Below are 23,227 nucleotides of genomic sequence, written 5' to 3' on the forward strand. Positions count from 1 at the left end.
ACTGATGCTTCTGAAGCATGGGTAAGGACTCAGCCATCCTGTCTTTGAAGTTTGTTTGAATACACAATCTGAATAAACTTCAAAGTCCAAAGCTACTATGTGACTGTCAAATAGTTAAGACATTTCCTGCTTTAATTGTTCATCTGCATTATTAAATCCAGTATCCCTGAGATAGGAACCACTGTAACTGGAGGGGACAGGATCTCCAAAATAAAGTACTTGATAGTCAAATGTATCTTGTAGATGTAAAATTCACTAAGCCAAGACCTGAATGTTTTAGGTTTTTATAACCACTTAATGTTTAGTGGCAGCAAGTCGTTTCAATAGTGGTTCATCATAAACCCAACATTCTCCATCTTCATGGAATAACTAGAAGAAAATAAGGGGATAATTAAATGTAAGTTTTTATGGAAAAGAATGAGGTAGAACACAGGTCAAGGGTGCTGCAATTATTTTTTACAGAGAATGCTGATAAGGGAAACCATATATTTGGTGTTTGTTATTACTACTTCAGTTTAAAGCAGGGTTTCACCGCTTCCAGCAGCTCCCATTGGCCTGGCCCAGCCCACCAGGGGCTTTCCCTACACAAATGGCCACCCCTGTTTGAGAGACCCTGATTTAAAGGATAAAAGCCTTTCAGATTTACATTTGAATAAAAGCTCACCCTTGTTTCCCATGATGTCTCATTCTCCTTTCTGGCTCTAGCTTCAGCTCTTTGTCTTTCTTCCAGTCTGTGCTTTGCATCTGTGGCTGCATCAATGTCTCTGATTTTTAAGTTGTAAGTTACATCTTTCCATAGGCTAAAGAAACAGAGGCTATTTTCAGATGTTGATCTAGGGGAGGAAGCAGTGCTACTAGGCTATAGAAACATTTGTACTGAATCTTATCACTGTAAATAAATCTGTAAGGCCTTTAATGTGTTGCTACAACTAAATCAAAGAATTCAGAGGTCCAAGTTCAGGTTCATTTATACTTATTTGGGAAACACTTAAATTTAGCACCTGAACTAGTCATTGAACTATCAGCTATAGCCCCACAGTGCTGCTTAGTACGTATAGTTTAGGTAAACTGATTGAGTTAAATTTACCCAAGTTCTATTTCTAAAAAAAAATCCTCAGACATATGAACAAGATAAGCCTTCAACTGTCACTTTAATGAAGCTCTTACCAGCGGGATTCATATTCCTCTTGGTCTTCCAGTTTCTTCACCTTCTTCTTAATTGTAGGCATTTTCTTGGTATCTATAAAGACTACACTCTCCTAAAGAGAGAAAGTTATTCTGCTGTTAATGTGTTTAAAAATAAAGGAAAAAATTAAAGTTTAGTCTAGGCTTTGTTCATACAATACATTTCTTAGCAGAGGACAGATAAAGGTCTGTTTCTTGCTTCAAGTTTTTCTTACAGATTTCTGTAGCAAAAGCCTACTGCCATCAACTACCCTCAAGGTAATTTTAATCCAGTGTGAAAAAAATTATACAACACCTATGAATTTACAGGCAGCTTCACACGAGCATTCTCCCTGTGCTTTTAACATCTTAACTACTGAAGTAAAGGACTTTCAGGTGCTCCACTCTTCACTTTTGACCTAAAGCCATCATTTATAAAAAGCAGGAGTGAAACATCTACTGTAGTCCCTTAGCATACAAAGTCAGTATTTTCCATCCATAAATATACATACAAAATGCAATGGCATATTCTGATTTGCCAGCAACACAAATACCTGAACACACTGTTTTTGATAGAGTAAAAACAAGATAAGTTGCTTTACCCCTGTTGCATATTTTGCATACATGACACCATTCCATTCACCTTCAATTGAGCAGAAGGATTTCTTGTCATTAGGCGAACTAAATGAAAGAAAAAGTAAAGTAGTTAAGTTCATTATTGCACTACAAACCCCTCCTCAGGATCAGGTCCTCCTTGTCCTAGGCACTATACATATAAATAGTAAGGCAGTGCTTGAAGTAAAGGATATAAAGTGTCAATAGAGATGGGAGAAGTATAGTATCTCCATTCTACAAATGGAAAAATGGGGGGTGGAGAGAAGCGGGTTTTTTGGGGTGTAACTGCACTGGTGCAAACTCTTAGATCAGCTGAGCTAGTGTAAAACAGGTTTTGATCCGGAGCAGAGTGTCTACTCCAGTGCACATTACCCTAATCTAGACAAGCCCTACATTACTAAATTCAATTCACAAAGCTACACACAAAAAGTTTGTGGAAAACTAGTAACAGGGCAGGCATTTCAGAGGCTGAAGATTGTGTCCAAATCCCACTGAAATGCAATGAGATTTGGTTGTCTAATGCTTTTAGGCCTACCCTATGAAAACCCCAGACAGCCTGAAAGTATAGCTAAGAGAATAGGACACATTCATATACACATTGCTAGTTTAAGACTGTTTATGGCAATCTAATGTACAGCCCTTTGTCAGCCTCCCCCCATCCCCTTAATTATTTGTATTACAATAAAGTCCCCAGTCAGGATTGGGGCCCCCATGATGCTAGATCAGGGGAGGGCAAACGGCCCAGGGGCCACATCTGGCCCTTCAGACATTTTAATTTGGCTGTCGAGCTCCCGCCAGGGAGCGGGGTCTACGGCTTGCCCTGCTCTGCGCAGCTCCCAGAAGCAGTGGCATGTCCCCCCTCCAGCTCCTACACGTAGAGTCAGCCAGGGGGCTCCACATGCTGCCACCGCCCCAACCGCTGGCCCGGCCGCTCCTGGCTGGCCAGGAACCACAGCCAATGGGAGCTGTAGGGGCAGCGTGCAGAGCTGCCTAGCTGCCTCTACACATAGTAGCTGGAAGGGGGACATGCTGCTGCTTCCGGGAGCTGCTTGAGGCAGCACCCCTGCCCTAGCCCTGATCCCCCTCCTACCCCTTTGGTCCCAGGCCCCCACCCCAGAGCCCCCTCCCACACCCTGAACTCATTTCTGGTCCCAGCCCAGAGCCCTCTCCCGCACCCCAGCCCTCAATTCCATGAGCATTCATGGCCCGCTATATAATTTCCATACCCAGATGTGGCCCTGAGGCCAAAAAGTTTGCACACCCCTGTGCTAGGTGCTGATTTAACACTAAGACAGACAATGCCGGTACTGAAGGGGTTTACAATCTAATTTAAAATGATGCAACAAGTGAGTATGACAAATAGGGGAAGGAAAGCATCAGTGACCAGATCATGTGCACAGTCTCTAACCACAATAAGCTTGAATTTAACTACAAATCAAAGTTTTATTAGACTCCCTGTACAGAGGCCCAGGGTGAAACGGAGACGCTATTCTACGTCAGCAACATTACAGAAAAGATCTTTTAGGAGTGGAACTAAAGCATAAAACTGTTTCTATAATAAAAGGTTTTGCTGCTAGGTATGTAAAATATAATTAACTATTTTGGTATATAGGCAGGATCCGTCTATTCCTGCAAAAGGATTCAGGAACATTTTTGCAGTAGGGCATGATAGATCCAGGTTCAAGCAGCTTTCCTTCCATCCTAATGCACATCATCTGACTTGATAGGCCCAGACTAATCTGGTGGCCCACAACTGGGAACAAGGACCTGGATGTAATCTTTTGCTATAGTTAGAGATATTGAGTACAGCCACCTAAATTACTCTTCCTAAGAAAAAACAATTGTGAGCATTTATACAAATGGAGCAAGACTGAAAGAGGAAAAAAAGCTTACAAAATTTCAGCTGTAATTCTATGTTTCTTTCCTCCATAGAAAGGTTTTGTGTGGAAGATGATACTAGCATTGTAGCCTGTTTTTGAGCAACTAATACTGCATTCTCCACCCAGTTCTATCCATGGCACTGTGAGAATAGATCTGCAATGATAAACAATCACACTTTTCAAAAACTTAAAAGAAACAGGTGCTCTCTGCCATCTCAAAAATTTTTAAAGACAAAGAGGTATAGCATTTACTTGCCTTCCATAACCATTGGGGAAAGTCAAAATATAGTGCTCATCATAATCTAGGCATGTCACACAACCTGTCAGAAAGAACAAATTACTACTGTACTAATAATCAGCAGCACTTTTAGAGGACATTTCATACAAAAATCTCAAAGCACTTGAGAAACTAAGTATTACAAAAATAAAGAGGTTAAAGGCCTGATTTTCAGAGAGGCCGAGCACCCATAATTCCTACTGCTGTCAATGGGAGGTGTGGACATTCAGCAACTCTGAAAAGTGGCTCAACTCAGGGACAAGCTGAGTCCATGATGCACTGGAAATGGATCCTGGGTCTCAAGCCATCGACAAGACTGCTTCAGCAGCTACTCGGTCAAGTCATCGGTAATTTACTGAGCATGAGTAATACATTGCAGGAAGTTTGTAGAAACTGCTTTTTCTACACAATTAAAATTGAGCATTAAGAAACTAATGTTAACTCAAGAGTTTACCTTTTAAACTACATACACACACACTTACCTTGCCCTATATTATGAACACCAATAGACATCCCTAAGAATTTTGACTTGGTCCAGATGTGAGCATTGAATTGTATTCTCTTGCTAAAACACTCGGCATAAAACGCTGAAACTTAAGAAGAAAAAAAAGTAAGAATACAACAAGACATTTACAATAATTAGAAGCAATTTTTACATTCAAATAAATTACAAGATATTGCAGGGGAGGTGAAAGGGGTGGAGAGAAAGCGAGACTCTGCAATTTACTTCCCAGAAAAATGGTCTAAGGAGAGAGAAATTTCAGACTGAAAATTCATTGCTAAATAGGAAATATTATTCAAGGTCAAAACTTAAAAACTGACATCACTGTTAATCAGTTCCTGTCCAATAGTATAAGACTCCAGTAGCATAGCAACTTACTTGGAGGGTGGTGAGAGACCTGCTCTGCTACAAACGTTACACTGTTTTTGGTAACCCAAGGAATTGGTCCCTCTGAAACAGGCTCCTGCAAACAAGTTAAGAGTTGCCTTCATTTGACATGGTACATACAGTTTTCAAAAATATCTGGGACATGGTCCACTGAAGTAGTTTCTAATGAGAACTATCCATCACTTAACACAATTTTAGAATCCTAACATGGTGCAGCTTCAACATAGTTGTCGGTTTGCTGGTTTGAAGAGGAAAGGTATGAACCCACTGATGCTGGGCCTTTTGGAGAACATCCCAATTTCCGGACTCACTTTGATTATAGATACATATATAGTGTTTGGAAGGTGCTCAGGGATTACAGTGATGGCTCATAAATATCTAGGATAGATGACTTCTGAGTTTACATCTTGCTATGTAAACCCCCTAAGATACATTTTATACCTTCCAGGCTGGGGAAGTCTGGGTGAGCTAGGAGGATCTGAGAAGCTGGCACTCGTGGAACCTGAGATGCTGCATTTTAAACTGCTGCAGCCTTTCCTCTAGCAGCAGAAGGGTGTCTTGCTGCCTTTGGTCCATGCACACAGCTGACACATCAGAATGCTTCAGGCTGCACTTCCCCAGACTTTGACTGGACAACAGAGCTGGTCTTTCCGTTTGTGACCAGAGGAGTGCTGCAGTTCATGGCCTTTATCTCACAGCCATGTCTGAGCACTCTGCAGGAGGAAGAGAGAGTTGCAGAACTGGATTTCTGACCATCTCTCAGGATCTAGATCTTTGGAAAGATTTTAAGATATGAAATGCTTTAGCCTTCAAAATCATGAGTAAGATTTCTAAGAGGAAAATGAATCCAGTTTAGGGTCAAAGGTCTGGCTCCAAGTGGTAAAGAGGAAACCCTGTTAAGGCTGCTGATCTAGACTGCAAGGGACTAGAAAAATAACTAAATCTGCAGTTCTTAAGAGCAAGGAATGTATCCTTGGGACTGGACGGAATTAATACAGAATACTTTCTGCATGTCAAAGGATTCTTAAGAAATTAACTATTGAAATTACATATTGTTTGTAAAATAACACACATTTGAGAAGTCTGCCCTAAAAAGGAGGGTGGGGAAACTTCCATTAGGAAAGGAATCACAATATTTTTACATGGTTTGCTTCCGGTACCAACCCCATGCCATTCTAGTAAGAGATTAGAGGAATTATTAGCACACATTCTAAGCAGTAAAAAACATCACCACAAAACTAACCATATTATCTTCATTTTCAGCATTTGGTAATATCCAATGACACCGGAAGATCTCACCCAAAATGGGATTGTAAGGCTTTTTTGCAACAGATCCTTTCCTTCCCGCATGAAAAGCTGAGAGGTACCATCTAACCACTTGAACCATTCGGTCCTTTGGATCCTTTTGGTCACTAATACTAGAGGAGGGGAAAAGTATCATAATTACTGAACACTGAAGTAAGTCACTGCTGTTTGAAAGAGGAGTAAGACAAAATTAACACTCCAGTGTTTTTTTCTTTAAACTCAGATTGAGAAGAGCTTTTGGAAAAATGAAAGGCAGACTAGATAGTATATAGATGCACTTTTCATAGTTTGGATAAAGATCAAACATTCTTCAAAACAGAAAGCATATACTCTTGAAACTGCACAAGGCAATATCAGAACTGATTAATACTGTACTTAAATCAAATACCTCACAAATAAGTCTGGATGTGCAAAAAAGTCAGCATACATTTCCAAAAGTGATCTTCTTTCCAGAATAAAAGTTGGGAGAACCACCTGAAGAAAGAACAATACCTCAAAACTCTTAGAACACTAGTATTTTAGTATTTAGAGAACGCCAACTCCACAGTAGTAACATATTGCTAAAAACCCATCAGGTTCAGGGAACTAGCGAAGAGAATTAAAGATGAACCAACATTGACTTACTGAGCAATAAAGGTAAATAAAGTTATGTACAAAAAGAAATAAAAGCAAAACAGACCTCTATATATCACTAGCAAATGGAGATTGTTGTTAACAACACTATCTTACATACATGCAAACAGTTCACATTTAAAGGGTAACTGCATAAATTTGTCATACAGCCTCTACAAAAATTTAAATATATGATCCAAAAACCTACTGTGAAGCTCAAATCGGTGCCATGAAACTAAGGCTATATTAACAAAAGCATTTGAGGATAAACAGCTTCTCTACTCGACTCCCATGCTGTGATTTGAGAGACAGGAAATCATGGATTATTTAAGCATCTAGCCACACGTTTGGTGTTATGTAGAGTTGGTTGGAAAAATTCAATTGAAATGTTTGTCAGAATTTGCTGATTCACTGAAATCAAATCCTTTCACAGAAACAGATTCTAAGGAATTTCCAACAGAACTGATTTCCTGCCAGTTTGTACACTGGCACCTCAGCTGCTTACTAAGATAGGAGCCTCACAACTTTGCAGCCAGTTCTCCCAGACTCCCCCTTCAGCCAGGCAAGCAAGCTGCTGAGGATATTGACTTCCTGGCACACTGCCAGGGAGCCAGGGACCCCGGAAGCCAGCTCTCCCAGGGCTTGCGAGCTGCTGAGGACTCAGAGCTACCCAGGTCCTCAGCAGTCCTCCTGGCAGGCTGCCATGATGCCACAGACTGCAAAAGTTCTGGACATAATTCTTGTCAGTTTCACAGGTGCCTAAAACGGAACAGCAGTGGTGAAACTGATCAAACACTTGTTAATTTGACAAGGACACCTTGATCTTGTGCATCTCTGCTTTGGGGTATGAGGACAAGAGGAGGCAGGAGGAAAGGTACTGCCTCTCCAGATCTTCTCTCTCTTATCCCAACTCCATGGGTAGTTTAAGGGGATCACAAATGATCTAGGGGATCAGAATGAGCAAATGATCACTTTTGCTGGTAAATCGTTTCCCCAGCTCATGGGATTTAACAATTTAATTAGTGTTGTCAGCATTAAACTTATCTATTTTCCCACCTCTACACTGAGACAGATCCACTAAAGGAAAAGCACAAAGAGTAATCTATAGGGAGGCTGAAACAGTTAAAACTTATCAGAACAACAGATATACAGTTGCAATAGTATCAGAAGTGTAAATTCATAATAAACACCCTCATTCATTAAAAGCCTCACCCAATACAATATTGTAGCAATATTACATATACACAGCATTCAGATTTTTCATGAAGTACTGCCTTTGAGTCTTACCTTTGTTAGATCCATTCCTAGTCTAACCTGTGATAAAAGATGCATAATAACACTCTTATGTTCTTCCACTGACTCTCCTTCACCATCATCATCTCTATCATCAAGAGGATCAAAGAGATCTAAAAAAGAAGTCCACTCTGCTCATTATGTTTCTTAAAATATTCCCCCTCCAAAATACAACATTCAAAATACAACTTACATGAATAAGTCCTAACAGAGCACATATTTTATTTAACATACAGATAAATTTTCTTTATTGTTTCATTGAAAAATACAGAGATCACAACAAATATTTTAGGATTTAACCATATAAATAAAAAGAAACTTTCACAAGTGCTGAAACACTCACCTACTCTTAAGATTACGGGAGAGACTGAACCCTCTTTTTTGCACAAACAAGCTATTAGAAACTTTTTATTAAGCACTACATTAAATATACCTGGATTCGTACTGAAGAACTTTCTAGTAAAAGAGCTAATGCAATTCTCTTACCAGCATCATTTGTCCCATTAGACATGGAAGAATTAAGGGATTCTGTGGTGTCTGGGCGTTTCAAACTACTTCCTGTGCTGCTGCGAGTCAGGACTGCTGCAGATCCTGAGGAGCTACAGAAAAGTATCAAGTTCTCATGATTCAGAACATTTATTTCAGGGCAAAATATTAGGATTTAACTAAATTAAACATTTACATGGGGGCTGATTGCTCGAGAAGTGCATTTATGGAGAAATTACAAGATACTGGAATATTCAGAAGCTAGAATGGTATATGCAGCTTCACATAATACTTCAAGCGGAATGTAGTCTAATGATTGGGTAAAATCTCCAAAGTGGGACTCAATGAAATCCATACAAAAATTCTAAACGCACACACAAAAGGGACCGTTTCAAATACATTTATTATTTCTCAAAGGTGAATAGCAATAATTTAAAAAAGTTACTCTCAAAATTCCCCAAATGGCAAGAGTAAATGGAAACAGAAATTATTCAAAAATTTAAAGAATATGGAGGACACTGGTTATCTACCAATTGCTACAATACACACCTCAGGTTGGGCATTTAACCAGTCCAAAAATAACTTGTCAATTAAGTCAAATATTGGTCAAATAATGTAAAAAAAGGTCAAATATTTTAAAGCATTAATTTATTAGAAAAGTAACAAAAAAGAGTAAGACCTTATGGTCTCCAATAGACTTAGCCTTAAATACTTACATCTAATTAAAAAAAAACTTAACTGGGTTCTTTTAACTCAGAAAAATGCAAAACACAATCAAATTAACTTCTAAAAAATGAAAGAGGGCAAGCCACAGGCTACATGAGGGCATTCTTGCTGGAACATTTGGCAGTGATCAAATAATAGTCAATCAATTGACTAGTCCACTGACCAGCTTGCCAAACCTAAACACACCATGAACCCATTATTAGGAAACACATCCAGGTTTTCAGGATTACTCCCCAACACCCACACCCACACAGATAGCTTCTTACACTTCTAGAAACTCTGTTCAATAAGGCTCTGTGTTCTTTCACTACTTACTCAATGCATCGCTTTGGGGAAGAACTGTTCTGATAGAATTCATCAGCATCATAGAACTCATCTTCACTGCTGGAGTAAGAAAAATCTGGAACTGTATTTGGAGACAGATTGACGTGGCTCGGAGAGGTTAAACTGCTGCTGGGTGCCGACTGCCCACTTCCTATGAAATTAAAGAAATCAAGCTTTGAAAAAGCTTTATTGATTTTTAAACCAGCCATTTCTAATCTACTAACTGGACTGATCAAGTTGATTAAGACATTAGCAGAGTTTAGAAACTAGAAGAAGCTATAAAATTAAGAATCAGTATCAGTCAGGTACACATTAATTTCACACAACAGGTAATACAAAATACGTTACCAGGAATGACTAATGAGGCAGAGTACAAGGACAAAATTTTCCAAAACTAACTTCAGGCACACAGACTCCTGAGTCTATGGATAGCCTCCTAAATAAACCAGGCCTACTTATCAGAGGTGGTGACAACATACAGCTCCTAAAGAAATCTCAATGAAGTTTATGGGAAATGCAGGTGCTCAACATCTTTTAAAAAAATCAGGTCACATTTATTTAGGAGCCTAAATATGTATTTGGGAGCCCAACTTTAGGCAGTGACATTCCTAATGAAAGATAAGAAAACAGAGGCTGGCTGAGACAAAGAACAGCCAACGTAAAAATAACCACGTATGTGGGGGCTACCTAGCCTTCTGTTCTTAAAATGTTTCTAGGTTACCAAAAATGATCAGACCTGCAATTTTATTATAAAATTCAAAGTAAATAAAAACAAAAGTCACAGGCATTTGATGATACAGAGTTAGGATGGAAATACTTTCTTTGCAGTTTGCGAAGGCAATTGTCTAGTCACTTCTATTGTTACAATCCTAGAATCTTGGGCCTGGTCTACATTACAAAATTAGGTCAATGTAAGTCCCCTTGTGTTGACCTAGTTGTGCATGTGTTGACACTTAAATTAGTCTCCCCGGATGTAAGCCCTCCGTTAAACCATCACAAGAGCACCACTTCCTAAGCACGAATGTACACACTGCATTACCTGTGTCAACCCTAGCAGTCCTCGAGAAGCTGTCCCACAATGCCAGACACTGACAGCTCTGGTCACAATTGTGAACTCCACTGCCCATAGGTCATGGAGAACAGGAGCCCCCAATCTCCTCTTTAAAACCTTGCAAATTTTTGAAAAGCCTTTTCCTGATTGTCCACCTGGGCAAGCCACCTAAGCAGCTCTCCACTGTCACATGCAACTGCCCAGCTGAACATGCTGGCTACACGCTCCAGACATGCTCTAGCTTGGAGTAGACAAGAGATATTGGATCTGCTGGGCCTGTGGGGAGAAGAGACTATGCAAGCACAGCTATGGACCAGTTGTAGGAACATGGACATCTATGAGGGGGATGCAGAAGGGGATCAGCTGCAGTAACACATGAAAGTAAAAACTGTGACAGACATATCAGGCGGCCAGGGAGGCCAACTGATCCAGTGCTGAGCTGCAGACCTCCCACTTTTACAAAGATCTGTATGCCAGACTTGGTGGAGGCCCCACCCCCACCTCACACACCACCACAGTGGATACCTCTGAGCAGCCAGAGTTACAGAATCCTGCCATGAACAGTGAGGAGGTGGTGGAAGAGGAAGAGGATGGGGACATGTGACAAAGGGGTACAGATATGCTACAAGCCGGGACCTGTTTGAGTCTCCACCGCACTCCACTTAATCCCAGCCTGATGCAGGGGAAGGAACCTCAGATAAGTGTGTAAATTTATTTTGCATTACAGTGAGGGAAGGACACAGCTATAGACTTTTCATTAATTTACTCATACTAGAAAAGGTAGTGGTACAACAAAGAGAGGTAAAGTTATCTGCTTTTCATTCCTTTGTCAAGTGAGGCAGGAGGGCCATGCAGAGCAGTTTATGTACACAGGGATGTCCCTTGAATCCTCCTGAGATCTCTCAATGAAACTTCCACGGAGGTATTCTGCAGTCCTCTCCTGAAGGTTTCTAGGGTTGGCAGATTTCATCCTCTGCTGGAAAATGGTGCCAATATTCAGTGCTATTGCCCAATGCTCATAGTTTCATGCAACTGAGCAACTCCCTCCTCATCTCACCCCTGGTGGGTCTAAGGGTACGTCTTCACTACCCGCCATATCGGCGGGTAGCAATCGATTTCTTGGAGTTCGATATATCACGTCTCATCTAGATGCGATATATCAAACTCCGAACGCGCTCCCGTCGAAGTCGACGGGGGAGCCGCGGACGTCGATCCCGCGCCGTGAGGACGGGTAAGTTATTCGAACTAAGGTACTTCGACTTCAGCTACGTTATACGCGTAGCTGAAGTTGCATACCTTAGATCGAACCCCGCCCCAGTGTAGACCAGGCCATACTCATCATGGCTGGTGCTATGAATGGCACCGTGCACAAGCACTCCAAAGCAGAAGTGTCAATAATCATGTCTTGTTTAAAATTTTAGGGGAACGAAGGAAAGGGATTCTGAATCTTAACTTTCACTTTCCATTGTAACTATACTGATGATACCTCTGTGTGTTTTATCTGTAGCTGTGGCTTTGATGTGTGCCCCAGCCAGACCTGTGGAATGCCTGAGTCAGGTAAGGAGGAGAAAGAGGAGCACTTGGAATGACATTCTATGAGACCCTACAAGCCAGTACTGCTTAAAGACTGCAAACAGAGGGCCTAGAGCAGTGGTTTTCAAACTTCTTGTATTGGTGACCCCTTTCACATACCAAGCCTCTGAGTGTGACCCTTTTTAAATTAAAAATGGGGTAGGGATTTAATTTAATGGGGGCTTGGGGCTGTCAGTCTGTAGCAGGGCAGTTACCCTGCTCCTCAGAGAAAAGACAGGGTACCAGAGGTAGAGAAGTGCTGGGGAAAGGCAAGAGGAGCTGGGAAGCTCCAGCCTGGCAAGTCCTCAGGCTGCAGGCCTTGTGCAAAGCCTAAAAGAGGTACTGGGCTGTAGGGAAAGGCAGCAGGTCCAAACCCACCTTGCCAGTGATGAGTGGTTTGCAGACTGCAGTCTGTCCCAGTGAGTGGGGTCTAGATGACGACTGGCAGTAGCCTCTGAGGCAAGGTGGGGACAGAGGGTTGGGGGTTCCCCTGGGAGGGGAGACCCAGATTGTGGGTTACTGCTGGGGGCAGCACCTCAAGGTAAAGGGCACTGGGGTCTGGGAGGGACATGGGGCCAGTGGCAGGCTAGACACCGGTCAGAAGGAGGCGCTCCAGATGCTGGAGAGCTAATTCCCACAACGACCAGCAGGAGGTGCCGCGGCAGCGAGTCTTCGCCTCACTACACAGCCCCACAGAACTGATAGCTTGCGACCCCTGAAGGGTCATGACCCCCAGTTTGAGAACCCCTGGCCTAGAGGATGAATAGTGCAGACTGTATGGAGAAGGAAAGAGCGGACAGGAGAAAAGCACAGGAGGAGGAGAGGGAGATGCACCAGGACATAATGGGGCTTCTCCAGAAGCAAACACAGATGCTGCAGTTTCTTGTGGACCAACTGGTTCAACAATAATGGGCTCACCTCCCCTTGTAATCCATGGAGAACTCCAGGATAGCACCTCCCTACACACCTCAACATTCCACATGGCATCAGGGGCCACATCCCTACCCCTACCACTCTGTACTGGGGACAATGACAACCAGCTTCATATGCATGGACCTGTGAGTGTTTTTGTTACTCAATAACATTCTATTGTTTGGAAAATATCTTTCTTAGTTCCAAACAACTGCTGCAAAATGCCTGACGGTAGTGAAAGCACCCACTTGTTATTGTACATTGTGACAACTCATAGGATCAGTGAAAAACAGAGTAATAAATCAAATGTACAGCAAACACTACAAAATTAATTGATACACTGACAGTGTTTTAGTCCTATACTTATGCCAAGCACAACATAATTCCTAACAGATCCCCAAATTGTAGAGCCAGGTAGAACACAGTATACCACAACACATTACTGTGGGATGCTGTTAAAGAGCTCTTTCAAAGCCTCCCTGAGCCAAATAGCTCTGTGATGAGCTCTTCTGATACCCCTTGTGTCAGGCCATTCAAACTCTGTAGACAGATGCTCCAACTCTGCTGTCCATGCCTGCAGCAACTTTTCCTCCTTTACTTCACATATATTATATAGGACACAGCAGGCAGCTGTAGCCACCATGTTATTTTTCTCACTGAGATCCAATCTTACGAGTAAACACCACCAACTTACCTTCAAACTTCCAAAAACACCTTCAACTGTCATTCTGCACCTGCTGTGCCAGTAGTTGAATCTTTCTGTGCAAGATGTCCATTGTATGACTTCATAAGCCAGGGGAGTAAGGGATAGGTTGGGTTATCCAGGATCTCAACTGCCATCTCAACATCACCAATGGTGATCCGTTAGTAAGGAAATGAAATCCCTGCTCACAGTTTTCTGAACAGTCCTGTGTTCATGGACCTTCCCTGATCAGCCAGCACTGATATCAGTGAGGTGTCCCCAGAGATCCACCAGCACTTGGATAACCATAGAAAGAGCCTTTTCTGTTAACGTTCTCTGTGGCAAGGTGGTCTGGAGCCAAAATAGATATACACGTACCATCTATCACTCCACTGCAGTTTTGAAAACCCATTGTTACAAATACATCCATTATGTTCTGCATGTTGCCAAGAGTCACAGTCCTGTGTAGCAGGAGACTATTAATAGCCCTGCAAACTTGAATGACAATAGCCTCCCAGTGGATTTTTCAACTCCAAAATGGTTTCCCACTGACTGGTAGCAACCCAGCGTTCCAAGATTCCACTGTGCAATTGCTACTTGCTTCGCCACTGTCACTGCAGCTCTCATTCTGGTGTCCCTGCACTGGAGTGAGCTTGGTACACAGATCCAAGAATGGGGCCTCGTGCATCTGAAAGTTCTGCACCCACTGCTGGTCATCTCAAGTGTGAATCACAGTGCGACTCCACCAGTCAGTGCTCATTTCTTGGGTCCAGAAGCAGAACTCCACCATCTGCAGTTGCTCCATGAACGCCATCATCATCTTAAATTGATTCTCGCTATTTCCCACAGCAATCTGATCTCCAGAAATCGCCCTGCTCCACATGACAGTTATTGCAGCTCTGAAAATACCAGAGGATCATGTATCCTGTGCTTGCAATATTCTTGACAATACTGTAGAGCTGCACAGGCTCCACATTTCTTTGAGAGATGGCAGACAGCGAGAAGTCCCATGCGGGTTCATGCGATTTTTAAAATCAGGAGGCAAATATGGGATAGACATAATATTATGGGGTGAAGAAAGCTGCATAATTGGAACTTAACCCCGCAGTCCCAGTCAGCCATGTAACTCAAAACTTGCCAAAACACAGTGTGCTGGATAGTGGTGAGTTGCACAATGGGCTACCTACCTACGGTGCACCACCCTGTGCATCAAAACAAGCATTCCTGGCAAGTACGTGCAGTGCTGATGCACAGGGCCAAGTATGCACGTGCACAAGTGATATACTAACTGCGGCAGCTATATAACAACGTAATTTGTGCCAGCAGAAGTTTGTAGTATAGATATGCCCTCAGAAAATGTGTGGCTGTAATGAAGTGAGGGATGGTTGGCCTAGGTTCCTTATATATATATGGTCTAAATATTCAATTCTGCAAGGGGGCATGCTGACCTCCTGATCTATCAATGCTTTCTAGAGTGCTCCAACTGGATGCCAGGGACTCTATAATGACCATTTGATCGAGACGGTACTGGCTTCCAGAAGAGGTCAGATCCAGTTCCATCTCCTTCCCTTAACTGTGAAATGGCTGAGCTATCAAACATATGCCACTGTTTCAGAAGACTGGAGGTTAGCAAAAGATGTACATCTAATATTTTAAAAAGGCTCTGAGGTGAGATCAAGGGAAGTACAGATCAGTAAGCCTTACATTTGCACCTAGCATATTGAAGTGATTATTAAAAACAGAACAATTGTACACCTGGAAGATCATAACAGAGTCTAACCAGCATGAAAATAGTGTCTCACTAATTTCTTAAAAAACTTTTGAACATCTCAGTAAAGTAGTGGATAAAAGAGAACGAGAGCATATAATTTAAGACTTCTCAAAAACCTTTGACCTTTATCTCACAACAGGCTACTAAGGAAGGTAAGTAGTCATGGGGTAAAAGGCAGCATACTCTCATGGATCAAAAACTGGCTAGAAGATAGAAAAAAAGAAGGATTAAATAGTCAATTCTGACCAGGGCAAAAATGTTACATCAGTTGACTCAAGGTTCTGTTGTCAGTCCAGGGCTGTTTAATGTATTTATTAATGATCTGGGGAGAGAGGCGAGTAGTGAGAAAGTAACAGTTGCAGATGACAGTTACTCTGAGTAGTCAGGACCAATGAAGTCTGTGAGGAACTTCAAGACCCAGAGTGAATGGGCAACACAATGACAAATGAAATTCAGTGTCAACAAATGAAAGCAATACACACTGGAGGGAAAAATTTAAAAACTACTTGTACACCTCAGAAGGTTCTAAATTAATCAGGTAAATATATCATATTAAGAGAAGGACCCAAGAGTCAGTGTAGATAGCTCAGTAAAGACCGCTACTCAATGCATAGTTGTGGTCAAAACAGCAACAATACATTAGAGCTTGCATAAGGAATGAGATCATGAATAATACAGAGAATATTATATTATACTTCAACAGTTCAGCCGCATCTGAAATACTATTTCATCTGAAAAAGGATATTTCAAAAGTAAATGGATTTCAGAGAATGGCAACAAGAATGATCAAGGGCCTGGAAAAACTCTCATATGAAGGAAGATTGAAAAGATAGGGATTGTTTACATTATAAAAGAGATGAATAAAAGGGGACATAAGAGTTTATAGACGGTAGATACCTAACTTTGTTCCCTCTGTCTCATAACAAGAGGCATTCACTTAAATTAAAAAGGTGGAAAATTCAAAACCAGTAAAAATACTTTTTATATAACACACAAAACTGTGGAACTCACTGCCACATTAAGTATCTGAGGCCAAGAATTTAAGATTAAAATAGAAATTGTATATTTGTATTGATAAAGAATAATTCACAACAACAAAAAGTTTGTGAAGGGGAGATAACAAACCTCATACTTCAGTGTTTAAGCCTCTCTCTACTGGGGATCAGGCTGAGATCTAATGTGCGGACAGATCTGCCTACTGCTGGGTTCTAATACCTTCCTCTGAAGCAAATGGTGCTGGCCACTATTAAGAGTCTAGACAAGACTGGACTAGATAGGTCTCATGTCTGATCCAACAAGGCAATTCCTATGTTCTTCCCATTTTTTGGGGGGGGTCATATTAGAGAGAAAAGAGAGAAGTACAAGGGGGACAAGAGAGGAAAAAGAGGGGGGGAGAGAGGACTGGATATTAGTCAGCTTTTAAACCTCTAAAAATAAAAAAAAAGTTCCATTTCCCCATGAAGTCAGTGATAGCATGGAAATTCACCTAACCACATACCACCCACCCCAAATTTAAAAGCTTAATTCTTACAAGACCATAATTCCTTTTTTGAACTAAAAAGTGAACACTAGTGCAATTTTTAAAAACCCTTATGGCCAGCTGTTGGCATTGTTAATATTATAAACGTGAATTAGGCTGTATTTTTAAGTGCTAGTTGACTGTGGTTCTGACCCTGCCTTCAATCCTTCAAACACACAGAATAGGTGGTTTTAGGTTCTTGGGCTCACAATATCAGTGCTGCAAAATTCTAGAGATTCCTGCCTACTGAGTTACATCGAAGGTCTAAAATAAAGTAATGAAGCACAACTGTTAATTAAGGCAGCACTATTTACTGAGCAGAAATACACTACTTGTCTGAAAACTATTTTTTGACTACCACAGATGCACCACATTTTCCTGTGTGTCTTAAATGCTAGATGAATGTCTTAAGTCTCACTGTAGTAATTCAGAGCTGATATGTTTTGTACAGGAAGGGGTCAGATGCCCAATACAGAAGCAGTCCTAACCAAAAGGCAAGTTAGGTTCTGAGGGCAAAACAACTAGATCACACTTCACTAATCTGAAGACCAGGCAAACAACAACAGTAGTAAATGAGACACTCCAAAGCTATGTTTGAGGCAAAATTATATTATTGTATTTGTAAAAAAAAACAAAAAACAAAACACACACTATATACTTAAGATACAATCTAATGCTCACTGTTAAAGTTCTTTCAGATATTGTAGTGCTGGACCATTAGTACTGTAATGGCTATGAAAATAGAAAAAATATGAATTCTAAAGCTCTGTTTAATAAATAATTAAAAATTGTAAAGGACAACTTAAATAGTTAAAACTCCAGCATTTTGATAATTATGAATGTTACATTTTAGCAGCTAGAAAGCTACAATGCTCAAGAAAAACCTTGTACATATCAAAAATATTAAACTGATTTAGATATCTTTCATATCATTAACACTTTAATTCTGCAAATTTATCTTTTATATACATACATCTCAAAATAGTTTACAAGATTAAACAATTACGCAGTTAATACCTCGCTATTATTTAAAAAAGTACAAGCCCTATTTGCCGTCCTCCGACATAAGAGGAGATGGAGGAGTTCATGAGGCATAAAGACAGAGGGGCTGTCTCTGATGGCTGAAACAGCAAAAATCTCATACCAGCAGTAGCAAGAACATGGAAGGGATAGAGATAAGCAAAGGAAGGGAGTATGTAGAGGTACGGTTCCTCAAATAGAGTGGAGCAAAATTGATTTTAAACACATCCTGAAATGAATGTTGATCTCATGGAGCAATTTAAAGCTGAGAGTGATTTGAACATAATCCTTTATATATGTGAAAAGGTAGCCAGGGCGGTAGGATTACGGAAATGTTAAAATTTGGGGGTAGGGGGAAAGAGAACTTTAGAGGCCAGAGAAAAGGAAGGATGGGAGATGAAAGCATGGTTGAGGATTTCAGTAGAGCCAAGGTAAGTGAAAGCCAGGCAATCACTACAGAGATAGATCTGCATGTGCAGGAGATATGGGATTCGAGTTAATTATAAAGTATGGTATTAAGAGCAATACAAGCAAATATAGTCTATGGTCATGTGCTGAATGGGCTCCTCTTGCTTAAGTGACACACTTAAGATACATTTAAGTTAAATAATCCTAGAAGTTTACTTGGGTAGGACTAGCACAGGTAATTTAAAAAAAATTATGTCCAATTGACTATCAGCAGCATTAAAATGGTAGCTAAGGTGAAAGTTCAAGATAAGGGAAAATGTAGCTAGAAATGGCTTTTCTTTTATACTTACATTATACAATGTAACTTTCTATCTAAAGACAACATCAAATATAAATTCTACAACATTCAGTTTACATTTTAAAAAATTAATACTTTAACATGAAAGCGAGTCACCAGAACTATACCTGTACTATTTGGTGTTGGAATCTGATGGTTTCCTAGTGATGTTACTACAGGCCCAACTGCCAAGGACGAAGGTCGCTGCTCTGATTTCAACGACTGAGCAGACTCTAGAAGGTATTTCAATATATAAAAAGAAAACAGACACATATAAGCAGCAGATCCCTGCTTTGGTATGAAAGGAAACCCCTAGTAGTTTTACAATACCTTTGATAGCCATGATCTAGACAATTTCTCAAAGAGAAATATGATTATTTCCTTTTTTGCTGTTCATCTTTTCTATTTATTAATCCGTGAAGCTGGTTGAAAAGTCTTACTTCCCCCCAGCCGAAGAAAAAAACCCTTTATAATTACTGGTTTATATATTTTCATATTGTATTGTTCCTGCAATACAACATATCCAAATAGGGGACATAGTAAGGGGACTGCCATAGGGAAAAGGAGTAAAGAAGAAAGGAATATACAGAAGGAAGTTAACTCTCTAATCAATAGCAAAGCGTTCCCTGCAAACTTTTTAAAAATTGAGATGTACAGTCTCTAAAGACCTGTTTGTTTTTTTTGTTTGTTTTTTTTTGGAACCGAAATGAACAAAGCCAAAGATGCAGATCAGTGAAAAAGACAACCAAGAATATTCATTTTTATTAAAGAGTCATAAAGTGCCATAAAAAGAACAGGAGTACTTAAAGTGCCATAGTTACATGGATTACATAATCCAGTTCACAAGTCTGAAGATGTATGCTGATGATAGAACCCATTAAAGAATAAGCCTTCATCCTTTCTGCATACAGTTGTATACAGTTTTCATTAATTCATAGCAAATATGCTACAAAGTACAAGACAGTAGCTTAAACCAGCTAAATGTAAAAAACACACAAATATTTTTACTGAACCATCTGTCTGTGTACTGTACCTGGAGGTAAGACAGTCTGGGTGGGCATTGTAGTGATCACTGTAGGTTCCAAAGGACTAGGCTGATATACTGCATCAACAGGGTTAATAGTACTCTGAGAAAAAGAAATAAATTAAAGCTTTTTTTTTAAATAAAGTAAAATGTGTTCCATGTATGAAGATGCCTGAATGCAAGACAGCAAAGTCCTGAGAGAGACTGGACATACAAATTAACAGTTGAAGACATGAATTATTTTGCATACTTTTTATAAAGAATACTTAATTAGAATATACTAAACTCAACTTGATGTAAACCTGAATTCTCCTGTAAAGAAAACTAGTTTCCCAGCTTTAGTTTCTACAGTTCCCTGCAACTCCCATTAATGGCCATTGTGTGCACAGAAGAGGAAGGGAGCCTAATTTTTCAACAAGACCATCGGATATGTAAACTAACATTTAGAAAACAAAACGCTGTCCAGACTGCACTAAGGAACTACATAACACTGTAAAATCACCACATTATTGGGCATACCTTTGACAAAAATAATTTTTCATGGATTTACAGTGTTCATCTCAACACAGGCACTCTGACCCCAACCCAATTTCCATTAAAGTCAATGGGAATCTATTGACTTCAGTAGATACTGGATCAGGTCCTAGCAGAACAAGCATCTTCGAAACATACAATGCAAGGGCCTTTGAGCCAAACAACTTGTATGATTGTTCCTCACTTCATTGTTCTAATATTTTGTTATATAATATACCTATGACTCCCTGCCTCTTTACATGCAAATGTCTTGGACTGCTATATTTAGGCTTGGAAGGATTGGCTTTTTATTGGTAAACATCGGTAAACATCAATCTCACTGTACACACATAAACCAATGAAAAAATATTTCTATCAACAACTGAAATTTAGAGATAGAAAAAGAAAGAAAAATGCTGCTTGAGAACTTAGTATTGTCAAAATCCTTTCCCCAACCTCCCCACACTCACCAGCAGAAGCGGAGAAGCCCGGCCCCAGCCCAATCCACTTCACCAGCTCCCAGCTGTGGCACTCTGCTTCCCGCCACTGGTGAGTACGGGGGGCATCCTTTCCCCAATCTCCCCGCACTCACCGGCAGCAGGAAGCGGAGCGGGCTGGGGCTGGGCTGCTCCGCTTCCCGCCGCTGCGTTCCTGTCAGGGGGCGGGTGTGTTGGGTAGGGGATGGGATCCTGGGGGTGATTAGGGACAGAGGATCTCTGGAGGGCCGGTCAGGAGACAAGGAGCAGGGGGGCCAAAGCAAGTTCGATATAACGTGGTCTCACCTATAGCGTGGTAAGGTTTTTTGCCTCCGGAGGACCAAGTTATATCGGGGTAGAGGTGTGCTGCCTATGGCTCATTACTTTAGCCTATTACTTCACTCCACTTTATGTTTAGGGACCTTCACATTTTGATGCAGGCTAAATGTAGTAAAAGCCTCTCCCTCTTCCCTTTTCCTTATCTAGCGGTAAGAGAGTTCAATGAGTATTAGTTATGTTAGGTGGCAGTGGACTACTGAAGATAGCAAAGTTATTCATATTCAGTGATTTGACTGACTCAGATTAGGAGGAGGAGAGCAGCTTCAATGTTGAGAAATCTGTAGCTTCTTACGGTTCTGAGAAATTGCTTCTCTACAGCTAGTGCTGATGTAACACAGGACCAGTTTATATGTGATAGTTAAGAATCCATTACTACTTTTGTTTAGACTCAGTTCCCTCTTTGCATTAGGGGATACAGAACTATCATTCCTTGAACAGTTTTAAAAATTAATATAACAAGATCTTCTGGGTATGTTTACACTGCAATTAGACACCCACAACTGGCCTGTGCTAATTAACTGCATATAGACATTCCAGCTTGGGCTGCAGGTCTGGGACCCTCCCACCTCGCAGGGTCCTAGAGCCTCGGCTCAAGCTCAAGACCAGATGTGTAAACAGCCCCACGGCATAGACATACCCTCCGTGTACATGGGAGTTCACTGGCAATGCATTTGGCTGTAATGTCCGAGAACAAAAAGCAAACATCTAGTTTTCAACATTTTTTTAAATCCTTCCTCTTCCTCTCATTCAACTTACTTTCCAATTTCTATATGGAAATCAGTAGCATCAATAAAACATATTTCTCCCCTTTCAACGGGCTAAATCTAAATTCAGACCTCATGTTAGAACCTTTAAGAAGCTGTAGCACTAAAGTAGAAAACTTAACCCAGTACCTCCAGTGTGTTTCCCAACTATGAAAGAACTACTGAACATTATCAGTAGCAAATTTTTAAAGTGAATATTTAGACTGTTACAAAGGCTCCTCACCCCAAGTAGCATATTAACTATGTCCAGGATTGCACACCTGTAAATTTTCATTATTCTGCTGTCCCCCAAGAAACCGTATCACAGAACTGAGTATTTTACAGCTCAGCAACAAACATGGCCCACTGGATTGGAATTTTTATATTAAAAACACAAATTTCCATATAGGCTGACAATTTGGGTCACATGCCAGCCCCATCTGTTTGTAAACAGGTAAGATATTAAAGCTCAGTAACCAAGGTTTGTAACAGAAAGCCTTAATCTGAGCAAGAAAGGTACTACTGTGCCACTATAACATAAAAGTTGTTCTTAATGAAAGTCTTAGTGTTCATGAGACAATGCCTTATGTAGATATTGCTAAAATACTTCCATAACGAGGCAGAAGATAGCAGCTTTCAAAATGAATGATAAAGTGCACTGACAGTAGTTTGTGTTAGGTTTTGGTGGAATACCCATTATTGAAGCCATTTATGTGGGGTTAAATAGATTTTTGAAATTACAATAGGCTGAAAGTTCCTCTTCAACAGGTCACACCAGTTGCACATATGATTAAATGCAGAAGTATTATCAATAATATTTGTATATTATTCACATATTTTAAAGAATCAGAAGTATTTTTACCACAGAATGTTCCGAACAGAAAAATGCATTCAGCCTATAACTAGGGATTTTTAACTTCTCAATTTGAGTTACTCTCCTGAATTTCTACTGTTTCACATAGTTGTTTAGAAGTCTGAGATCTTATGTTGGTCTCCATCAAAGATGATCAACATACAATTAAATTCTACCACGTATGTTATTTCAGGCATGCTTAAATCTATTCCTCTGCCATTGTTACTGGCTGTCTGCAATATTGCTCCACCCAGTGATTGCCGAGAGGAAAGTGTAGCAAAGCTCATGACAAAAATGCATGATATGCCACATCTGCCATTAATTAAATACTTGCTTAATTAACTACATGGTCGTCGGCCCCCACATAGCCCATAGTGGATAAGTTTACCGGGTGAGGGATTTACGGTAGAGGACATGTGGTCAGCATCATGGTCCG

At 40.6% G+C, this 23,227-nt stretch overlaps 1 protein-coding gene across 8 annotated transcripts in view; it reads right to left on the reverse strand.

Annotated features, from left to right (window-relative positions):
• Positions 1-268: 268 nt before the first annotated feature.
• OSBPL9 (oxysterol binding protein like 9) overlaps positions 269-23,227 on the reverse strand; it is a 107,403-nt gene continuing 84,444 nt past the window's right edge. For all 8 annotated transcript variants that reach the window (XM_039484581.1, XM_039484580.1, XM_039484577.1 and 5 more), the window contains 15 exons: positions 19,877-19,970; positions 18,972-19,076; positions 9,563-9,722; positions 8,522-8,634; positions 8,030-8,148; positions 6,519-6,604; positions 6,069-6,243; positions 4,817-4,901; positions 4,419-4,529; positions 3,916-3,979; positions 3,673-3,813; positions 1,767-1,845; positions 1,168-1,259; positions 665-800; positions 269-369 (listed from right to left, as the gene is read on the reverse strand). In XM_039484581.1, coding sequence (XP_039340515.1) covers positions 295-369; positions 665-800; positions 1,168-1,259; positions 1,767-1,845; positions 3,673-3,813; positions 3,916-3,979; positions 4,419-4,529; positions 4,817-4,901; positions 6,069-6,243; positions 6,519-6,604; positions 8,030-8,148; positions 8,522-8,634; positions 9,563-9,722; positions 18,972-19,076; positions 19,877-19,970 — 1,635 coding nt within the window. In that variant the 3' untranslated portion in view covers positions 269-294. The remainder of the gene's footprint in view (positions 370-664; positions 801-1,167; positions 1,260-1,766; positions 1,846-3,672; positions 3,814-3,915; positions 3,980-4,418; positions 4,530-4,816; positions 4,902-6,068; positions 6,244-6,518; positions 6,605-8,029; positions 8,149-8,521; positions 8,635-9,562; positions 9,723-18,971; positions 19,077-19,876; positions 19,971-23,227) is intronic.

Source organism: Mauremys reevesii, linkage group 8 (genome assembly GCF_016161935.1).
Source record: "Mauremys reevesii isolate NIE-2019 linkage group 8, ASM1616193v1, whole genome shotgun sequence".
Taxonomy (NCBI): domain Eukaryota; kingdom Metazoa; phylum Chordata; order Testudines; family Geoemydidae; genus Mauremys; species Mauremys reevesii.